A 10,835-nucleotide genomic window follows, 5' to 3' on the forward strand; every position below is an offset into this window, starting at 1 on the left:
ATTGGTGAGCTGGAGTCCCAGCCAGTTTGGATGATTGATTACATATCATTGCGCATAATATTATATTAAACATGCATACTTTGTAATGAAAATATCTCCAACAATGTATATGAGCAGCGTTACTATTTGTATTAACAAAAGTTCACTATCAAAGCAGCATAATTTAACATAATTCACAGTTTTAGGAAAACACCTACTTGTTCAAATTCTTTCTTATTATTCCTTGTGTACCTGCCTATAGTGACGAGATGCCACTGGCAGCATAATTCTCAGCACAAAGGGGTGAGGATGGACAATAGCAAGTGGCCCTCTGGCTCTCATCTAAAGGATGAGTGGAGGTCCGGTTAGAGTCAAACAAGTGAGAGAACAGCTTAGTAGCTTGTATGAATGTTGCCCCCAAATATATGTACTGTAGGTCTATACCGCAGCCTGTCTAAACTATTTGGTACTCAAAATGCCCACTACTTTATGCTGTACAGAACTTGGAGGAACTCTCTTGAGTTTTAGTGCTTATTTTCTTTCAAGCTCTAACAAAAAAGTCACACTACTTCAAATGGATATTTACATTTTGTTTTACGACATAGAACACAACACTAAGGATTAGCCAACACTTGCCTTGTAGCTAGTGTAGTTTGGATGTATGTTCCTGTTATCAATGAAATCTACTGTATGCTTCCTGCTGTGTTTGAAACTTTCAATGACAGACATAATGGTCCTGCATTTCTTATTTCAAGGCAACATTTTGTCATTCATTTTGAGCTACCCAAGCTTTTCGAATGTGTCCATCATTACCATGGCTATCTAAACCTTACATCTTCAGTGGAGAACCCTGGTCTAGAACTGGTAGTATTGATGCCAACTAGTGGTACACGATTCACCTATGGACCCACTATTGTATCAACCCATCAGCAGCCCGTTCAAAAGTCCAGATTTCAATTCAAATCCACAGCTCAGACCCAACCCAATAACTGCAGTGGGGATAACAATAGTTTCAACAGAACATTTGTTGGTTGACAGTGGTATTGACGGTTTTCCATTAATTACTGTATCATTCACTTAATCTGATAGACTTTAGAATAGGCTTTGCCCACAGGCCTTTATTTAAACATAGGGTTGGAGTTTAGCAGATTTTTGGTACCATGTTATAGGACCTTAGACAGTTTACAATGATGCAACCATTACATAGCCTAAGTATGAAATATGATTACTTCAATGTACATGTTAAAGGACTGAAAATGACAGGTCTGTGTCAGAAAACCTCTAAATGATTCATCTTAATATGTATTGCAAAGTAACTTTAAAAGGTTACTTCAAACAGTACTTTACCCAGGTCTATTTGGACTATGTCATTCACAAAGCTGGAGTGAGATGAGAGACCACCCTCTCCCTTGTAGACTAAATGACATGACAAGGAAGCCTCGACAGGGGAGCGGGGGAAACACGGCCAGCAGGATCCAGCCCCTAGGGCTCAGTGGCAGGCACTCAGTGACTAGAACATCCTGCCCATGTCCCCCTCCCCTGCGATCCTCCTCCCCATGTGTCATGTTCCTCTCCCCCAGCTTAAGAGATCACAGACTCTGACGGCAGGTTTGCAGTTGTCTTACAGCAAGGCATGTAAAGAAAAAACTGTTGACTAAACTTAATCTGAATAAGATATTTACCATGAATAATGACTATTGATAGAAAAAATATGTGTTGTAGGTATGTTTTAAAAAGACACTCTGTTAAAGTTTGCAGTAACAGACTACACTTCAAGTTTTAAAGTGTCTGAATTGGTTTACCACTATGCCACCAGTATTTCAGCTCAAGGACATTCTGAAGAGCCATGCCAATGATACGGGTAGCATATTTGTAAAAAAAAAAAAAAAAAGAAGAAATGGAGGTACATTTGGGCTCACTGTAATATTGACCAGTTTTGCCACTGTTTTTAGAGCAACGTAATCTGCAACATCACTTCTTCCTTGCAATATGAAAAATACAAACCAAGATCCTGGACCTGGTTTCCCTCTAGGTGTTGAGAGAGCAGTAGGCTTCATAACTAGAGACATGAGATAGACATTTCCAAAACGATCCTGCAGGTGTTGAAAGCACTAAAACTGCACCCCACTCTTTCCTTGGGTTTCAGTTGTGATAGTGCACAGATGTTTGGTGATTGAGGATAGATCCAGGATCATTTTTTAAAAACTGTGCCCCCCTCAGTTCCGTTACACAGTATATCTTGGTCACCAATACCAAGGCAATAAATCCCTTCGATACGGACGTTTAGAACACTGTATAATTACCAAGAGAAAGCCAAGGCCTGCACTCCTTCTTTAGAAAGGTGTTTAATTTATTCCCACAATTGTCCCTGTACAAAGCCATTACAGGGTTTACATTGCCAACTTAACCATTAATGTCTTTGAATGGCAACCAAGTGCACACTTTCTATAATAACAACCATACTTTTTTACTGCTTAAAATGCAGTTTTCAACTGACGTGGGTAGGTTAAGGTAAAGATTAGGCATTACATCTGAGGTCTAGGGATTAGGGTAAAGGTTATATTTGCAACAAATAGTGTTAGCTGGGATAAAATTCAATACACTTTGAGTCTGAGAAGGAGTTTGGGTCTTTTAATTTCTACCATAGAATTGAAGTGTTTCCTACATAATGTTCATTGTGGAACATTGCATGTACATTTGCATTTTTGGTAATCTCTTAACAGCATAACAGAAGTTTGTGTAATGCAGAACTAAAAATAGAGAACTTGCTGATTTCGAAATATAAGTGGGTGGCAGCAAAAATGCACAGTCAGTTCTGTGTAGAATAATTTACAGTTAACATCAGGTTTGTTCGTTTTTTAGCTTCCTGACCAAAGCTATGGCCTTAACATCCAGTTGAAGTGAGTCACCACAACACAAACTCTTACTGTGGCAAACCTGTAACAGTCCTCAAAGTTCTCTTTTCACCTTAGACAAAACAACCCGTGAGGAAATGCAATCCAGCAGTGATGGATAGCCCTATCTAATATTCATTCCTTGGCTAAGCCAGGTACACACTACCGCAGCACTGTCCACCCAGACCCAGATACCATCTACAGTATAGCCACAACAGCAATGCTAACCCCAAAAATTGCTTAAAGACAATTCTATCCTTAAAGGGGATCCATTAGCTAATCGTAATTAGACATCATAGGCTACATTGTGTGTAGAGCTCAATATCCCCTCCAGATGTGGGTGTGGAAAGGACTCAATTAGACTGTGATGCCTCAGTTGCTCCTTTGACAAACTGTTAATTATGCATAGAGTGCATTGCACAGTGCAGGATTTCAACAGCGCACACTGCGGTTAGTACTAACACACTTCATCCAATACCAAAATGAGTCTCTGCCATTTAAAGCAAGGTTTTGTATATACACAGTAGTAACGAGGCCAGAACTGAAGTTGAAGAAAATAGTTCATATTAAGGGTATGAAAGTGGAAAATTGTAAAATCATACAAAAGTAGAGCTTAAAGTTTAAGTAAAGCTTTACAGTTAGTTTACTGGGAGCTGAAGTATGATTAGAACTACAGGTATGTGATGAGACCCTGAAATCTTTGTGAGGTCATGGTACTCATACAGTAACTATACACTAAGACTGCTTCTATTCTGAGTCATTGCCCCTTCACTCAGTTTGCTCAAAAACGAAATTTCTTAAATGTATACATTTGTATATCCATATGGTTTTGGGATTAAGGACAATACAATTTTTTTTAAATATGTGTACATTCTTTAGCGTTACACTCTTAATCGGAATCCTGCTATCATTCAACCTTCCTCTACATCATACTGTACCTGTGGAACTGGGTCAACACCTACTAAAGCAGAGCATGTAAAATAAGTCTGATAATGTTGGATTGCCGAATAGATTGAATAGATTTGCTCTTTGCTTAATATTTGTTGAAGCTAATTTTCAACACAAAATCCAAATTCATGGTTGAACATGTCCTAACTATATTGAAATGGAGGACATCAAGTACATAATCAATAAAATCCACCAATGACATTTTGTGCTTAAAGAAATGTGCTGCCACCTGTACATTGAGAGGAATATCTAAAAACCGTCCATAGAAAAACACTAACATTTGATAAGTAATTGTTCCCTTCCTGTGTAAATTGAGGGGCTGATTCATGGTGTCTCTCTTGTCCTCAACAGATGGTGCATGTCCCAGTCAGTGTTCAGAGTGAATGGTTAATGTCTCGCAGATAAGGCTAAAAGTTCAGCTAAATATAATGACACCATTAAATTTACACAACATACCAAGACAGGGAGAGACTGCACATGGTATTAGCACAGAAGCATTGGGTTTCAGCACCATGGACAGCACACTAGTTCTTATGCCTACATACACTGTGGGTCATCCAGCTTTTGTGAAATCACTCTTTGGGGATGGCAGGAAGAATGGAACTGAAACATGTAGGTATAAAGAACACGGTAACATTTAAGACTAAAAAAAAAGTCTGGAACATATGTTTCCTGTGTGTAAAACAAATTTGAGCACAATGGAGCCAATGCCATTCAAATTAGGTGTGCACCTCTTCAGTGCAACACTAGCCTATAGCACAGTGGATCCGTTTGGCACTAGGGGATATTAAAAGAAATACAATCCTCTTACTCTGGCTAGCAGTGTGTATGTGTTTTTGTGTGTGCGTGATTCAAAGGGAACTTAGGGGGAATGCTCTGTTCTGTTTATAGGTTCACAGGGCACACCGCTTCATTTAGCCATTAAACAATGTAAGATAAACCTTAAGGAGGTTAAACAATATATGTTTAAATACTGTGGTTTGTATTAGTTACATTATGCTATCCACAATTTAGCCTATATACTGTAGGCTATGTGCCTGTAAGCTTTTAGTACACTAATGGTTCCTACTTTTAAGCACATGTCCAGTAGGCTACCACAGAGCTGAATGCAAACCAACAGACAGCAACTTGGGCCAAACAAAAAACAAATGTTATTTTCATAAAACGAATTAGCATACAGTATGTGACTTATGGCCTACTGTAAGTATGCTTCCATCTGCAGTGAAACCCTGCTCTGGCCTTTTCTCTTGTATTTGCTTTTCTGTGAGGATTCAACCAATACGAGCAATTTAGGCCCTACAAATAACACGTTTTAAATTACAAGGATTGACAGATGTATTATCTCTACAACAGTAGCCTACAGACCCGCGAACCCAAGCGTAATACGCCACAGCCACGAAAACAAGTCGTTGAGCTCTAGTAAGGTTACCCCCGCTATCGTAAATGCTGCAGAGATGAGGGCATCCCCCATCTCCCCTCCCCTTGACCTTGCAGAAAAAACACTTATTTAACCCAACATGTCAAGTAATGGTATTTATTTAGCCCTGGATGCAGAGGAAAAGCCGTGAAAAAAAGACTAGGAACAAGTCGAAATGGTAGAAGCCATAGACACCGCCCGCACAGAAAGAATAAATTCGACGTGCAGCCTAGCCTTGGATAGGCTATGACATTGTTATGCACATGCGACGTTATCCGAAGATGTATTGAATTATTTGTTAGACAAGCATCACACTGTCAAAAATCCCAAACGGATAGAGAATATATAGTCGTTTTGCTGAGAAATTAGGAATACTCGCTTTGAAATGGCAGTAGGAGATATGGTTTCATTTGCGACATTACAACAACCAGCCAATGCAATCAAAATCGTGATGAAATTAGGGGAAATCCTCAAAAAGGTCAAAAGTAAGATACATATTTTCTAAACAGTGCACTTAAGTCTTACACCGATTACAGTTTTCTACATCTATCCCACACCTGCCAGCAACCCGTATACCCAGAACATCCTGTGGACAGCTCCTCGAGGATAAACGGTTCAGTGCGCTTCAAAAACGACAAGAAAATCAAAACCCATTAAAACATCGTATGGGTGAGTCATATGTTAACGGTTTTACCTTTTCCTGTGCCCGACTTAGCCGTTTTTGGACGTTTTTTGCAAAAATTCCCGTCTTAATTTCGGCCATGGCTGCTGGTACTGAAATGGGATCAGCGACGCTTTAGCACCCAGGCGAGATAAATTATGACGGACAGAAAGAGGGGGGAGGATACATTCTTAAAGCTACAGCCTACATATTCACTGTAGTATTTATTTTTACTTCAATGAATGATACATCAATTGTTATTTATTAATAACTAATGACTAATGTACACACTAATATGATATTGATAAAAGGGTCCTTTCTAGCACATTAATAAAGGGAACTGAAAAATATATAACAGCTTTGTAGCTCGCAGATATTTTAATTGATGACTGTGAATGTTGCTCTCTTATTTTCAACCTTGTGCAATTAGTAACACTTCTTGGGCCAAACTAGAATTAACCTCCTACTTTGTGACTCATACATATTGTGTATTTTAATGTAAGTGGCACTAAGTGGTTAAGTTCTACTACATCAAAACATTCTGCTACATAAGCCCTTTGCAGGCTTTGCAACACAAGTTTCTTGTGGAAATGCAAGAGGCCACAGAAAGTTTGAATTCTCAAACTATTTTCAAGGTCATGAGAACAATATTATATTTCTCTTCACAACCACAATTGCTATTCTATGGTAGTTCCACAGGAGTCCCTATTTTAATTTGAATTAAGCAAACCATCTATAATTGTTACCTATTGAAACGGAAAAGGCGTTTGAGACCTGAACCTGGAACCACATTAGTCCACTGGGTGGCGTAATGAGGGAGCTAAAATGTAGCAAATAGTTCCAAATTGCTGGTACACACAATGTTAGCGATCATGTCCTCATATTGGCAGTTTGTTTAAAATATATTTTAAAAAATGATATAAAGAAAGTAACGTAAAGCTAATGGAAGTAACTACTGTACGTAAATATTCATCAGGCAAATCTCTAGCTTAATCACATTTTTCATTACATGTCCTGTCGAAGAAGGTATCAGGTGTGTACAGGGATTACAAAAGGTTTTCCTCGCCATTTATTAAAGGTGTCGCAGAGGGGCTTGGGCTTTGGGGGCTTGACTGGTTATCATAGATTATTTATATATACTGAGAAGACTTGTTATTAATGTTGAATAAATAAAAATGTATTATATCATTCAGGGATCTACACTATCGGGTCAAATTTATGCTGTTACTTAGTTACTAAAATATTATTTGAAGAGTAATACTTGGCTTATAGTTTCTACAGGGAGTCAGATGACTGAGCGTTTATGGCACCGGGCTAGTAATCAAGGTTACCAGATCGATTCCCGGCCGTGCCAACTGACGTTGTGTCCTTCGGCAAGGTACTTCACCCTACTTGCCTCGGGGGAATGTCCCTGTACTTTCTGTAAGTTGCTCTGGTTAAGAGCATCTGCTAAATGTAAATGTACAGTTTGAAAGTGATACACCAGGATGCCATCTGTTGTGGTGTTTAAAAAAAAGTAAGAAAGAAAGAAAGAAAGGAAAAAAACATGCCTTTTTATTTACAGGGCTTTAAGCGAGAACAAAATTCCAAATAGATAAACACTTAACAGTAAAACCTCCTAAAAGGCAAGAAAAAGCACACGTAAATGGCACATCTCAATAAACACCAAATATACATGATTTTGCCTCAGCAGCTATACAATCAGTGTTCAAACAGAAAGAAGTATTATGGCTTCACAACATAGCTTCACAAATCTCCCTGTAGTCCATATTGTATCAAAGTTCAGAAGAGGAGAGTGTGTTTTGTACAACATACTGTAAGTCAATCACAAGCCTTTGTATTTGACATATACATCAGTTTGGAACACTAAGAGGAGCCCTATTTTCAGACTCTGCCTCTTAAACCCAGCTGGGCTACTTCAACTGTGTAATCTTCCTTTCTGCAGCAGGAGGGATACAGAGTCTTGCTACTTGCCATAGGTTTACGCATGGTTCCCCTTCATAAGGAGAGCGCCTGAGTTGTGTCTGTGTCCGACATGACCGAGGAACGCATGTGTCCTCCTTTTTTAATGAGCTTGGTGGGCCAGCAGCAGCAGTATGACTGGAAAAGTTTGATCACGTCCCTGCGGAACCGTACCCCAACAAAGGCATACAAGAATGGGTTAAGGCAAGCATGGGTGTATGCTAGGCTCTTCATCATTTGGCCTGCCATGTCAAATTGCTTTGCTGCCTCACAGTTGGTCAAGGTGATGTTGGTCGCTTGAGTGGCTTCCACCACCAGCACGCTGTTGTAAGGCAGCTGGGAGAGGACAAACACAGCCACCACCACAAGAATGACACGTAAGGCTTTGTGTTTTTGGAAGTTTCTGGTTTTAAGCAGAGTGCGGATGATCTGGGCGTAACAAAGGATCATGATCAGGAAAGGCAGGCAGAATCCCATGCAGATCTGCAGCACCAGAACCACAATCTTGGTCTGGTTGCCTTTGTTGTCTTCATAAACCATGGTGCAGTAATAGCTGCCGTCCTGATGTTTGGAGGTTGCAAAGATGAACTCAGGAATGGCCAGTGCCACAGCCAACAGCCATACAAAGGCACACACCATCTTGCTGTACATAAGCCGCTCCGTCTTAGAGTTCTGTGCCCAGGTGGGCAGGACAATGACCACATAACGGTCAATGCTGATGCAGGTGAGCAGGAACATGCTGCTGAATAGGTTGATCTTGTAGAATGCAGAGGTGACCTTGCAGAGGCCGGCCCCAAAGCCCCAGCCCTGGGTGGCCTCTGAGGCCCAGAAAGGCAGAGTTCCCAGGAAAAGGAGGTCGGCCACTGCCAGATTAAGAAGGTACATATCCGTCATAGTCTTGAGACGCTGACGAAAATGGAGGTAGATCCAAATCACTGTCAGGTTGCCCAGTCCGCCCAAAATGACAATGGTCCAGTAGAGGGGGGGCTCGTAATACCCACGGAACTCCCTTACAGAAAATTTGTCGCACATAAAGTCATATTCATAATCATCTGCTGATGGGGTGATGGAGTCGTAGTAATTCTGTGATTCAAGACAACAAGAGGGTGGATATTACCAGTTTGCTGGTTTAAGTAATGAAATATTTGCTTTGTTAATGTGTCTGGTATTACATGAAAAAAGTTGTATTTAATACATCTATTTGAAAACAATGTATGGGGTAGTTAAATAAAGCCGTATTGAAAGGTAATTATGTAATTATGAAGTGCCTATATTGACACTAACATGACAAACATTCAGTGCAAATATTATGAATAGTGGATGTAAATACCTCCCTATCTGCTGCTGGAGTGCCCATACTAGAAGTTGTCACTGCAAAAAAGGGAAGAACATTTCAAAATTTGCACCATGTTTATGATCGGTTGTGTTTTTAGAAGGACAATGCATTGGAAACAAGCACGTAAATACAAACAAAAGTAGCGGAAAGTTTTTTTGAGAGCTAATTTGGTATTAAAAGGAAAAACCAAGTCAAAGCAACCGGATACTTACTGCTTTCTCTGCTTTTGAGAGCAAAATTGAAAGAGTAAATATGAAGAGCTATTCCATTGCCTCTTGATCACCTTGTTGTTGTCTGGCTACTGTCAGGCTTTGCACAAGCTTTTGAAGGCTTCAGAAAAAACCACAGTGACGTAAATCGACAGTCAAAGCAGAAACAGTGCGAAGTTTCAGAATCAAGTTTCCTTTTTTCTCTTAAACTTGCAAAGTAGATGTGTATTTAAATTGAATGAGGTCTTACTCCTCAGGGTGCTTTACTGATTTCTAGCAAGACTGGGGGCAACTTTGTTCCCACTATGAATCTCCTGGAGTCAGCTAAGACTAGGGTTTTTACAGGTAGTCTGGCGTTTTCATGTCAGATAACTGAACTTTAATGTCGACAGGTTGCCATATTAGGTTACATACTACAGTATGTACATGCATACACAGGTGTATGAATTACGTCTTTTATAGACAAATGTGTATTTAATGAATGTTTCTGTATAATATGTATTTCTGTGGCACATGCAAGCACTACAACATAAACACATAGGCTCCTCCCACCTAGACACATGTGGGCCATGAAATTAAGAGATGTTGCATCAGCCAGTTTGACAACTTTCGCTACTCACTATGTGCATGCAAAAGAAAACATATTAGAAGGTGCAGTTTGCCCAACCAGCCAGCCTCTGGCTAGCCTGCTGGTGCTTCTGGCCCTGTGTGCAGATGCCACAGGGCCAGAAGCGTTGTAGCACTAACAAAGCTAGCAGCGACAGATGACAAACTGCATAGCTGATATCATCTAAAAATCATATTAGGGCTCTGTATTATATCTCTGTGCTTGCCTTAACTAGTCTTTAATGTGCTGCAGAAGAATGTATACAGTATTTTCTTGTCTCAGGGCATATTTTAGATTTCTCAAAGGTAATTGAACCTTGTCCTTCTGGTAATAAGATAGTTAAGCATTTTTTTTTCTGAAATAAGATGTAGAGTTAAGTGTACACTGTGCCAAGTTGTTTAGAACAGCTAAAACTGTTCTATTTTATTTTCATTTTACTTTTTCTCACTTTCCCTTTGTGTTCTTCGCGTAACCTTGCACAGATGGTTTTACCAGACAGAGGGTCTGTAGTTTTTCATGTTATTGTTATTTGTACTGTAACCCACAATGTGGTTCTCTTCACAAGGACAAGAAGTTTAACTCTAATACTTTTAAACTCTTGTACTACGTAAAGGGACATTAATAAATGTAATAATAACCATACAGAAACAATACAGAAATCCCATCTCTCTGTGAAAGCTATAGTTGTGAAAGTTGACACCTTTTTCACGTGACTTTGGACAAGAGACAAAAAAAGGCGGAAGACCATCAGACACAAAAACAACTTGTCACGCCATCTGCATCTGTCTCTCAGGAAGTTGTGTAAAGCTCATGTGAAAACAC

At 39.7% G+C, this 10,835-nt stretch overlaps 2 protein-coding genes across 2 annotated transcripts in view; both read right to left on the reverse strand.

Annotated features, from left to right (window-relative positions):
* Window positions 1–6,024, reverse strand: part of amph (amphiphysin) — a 28,081-nt gene extending 22,057 nt beyond the window's left edge. Inside the window, exon 1 of the mRNA XM_084707474.1 lies at window positions 5,933–6,024. Coding sequence (XP_084563600.1) covers window positions 5,933–6,001 — 69 coding nt within the window. The 5' untranslated portion in view covers window positions 6,002–6,024. The remainder of the gene's footprint in view (window positions 1–5,932) is intronic.
* Window positions 6,025–7,431: 1,407 nt separating this feature from the next.
* On the reverse strand, window positions 7,432–9,493 carry ccr9a (chemokine (C-C motif) receptor 9a). The gene is made up of 3 exons (XM_084707301.1): window positions 9,410–9,493; window positions 9,192–9,232; window positions 7,432–8,944 (listed from the first exon to the last, which is right to left on the reverse strand). Coding segments are annotated over exons 1-3 (1,089 nt in total). The 5' UTR covers window positions 9,411–9,493; the 3' UTR covers window positions 7,432–7,897.
* Window positions 9,494–10,835: the final 1,342 nt, after the last annotated feature.

The sequence above is a fragment of the Hypomesus nipponensis genome, chromosome 10 (genome assembly GCF_054491055.1).
Source record: "Hypomesus nipponensis isolate SF chromosome 10, ASM5449105v1, whole genome shotgun sequence".
Taxonomy (NCBI): Eukaryota; Metazoa; Chordata; class Actinopteri; order Osmeriformes; family Osmeridae; genus Hypomesus; species Hypomesus nipponensis.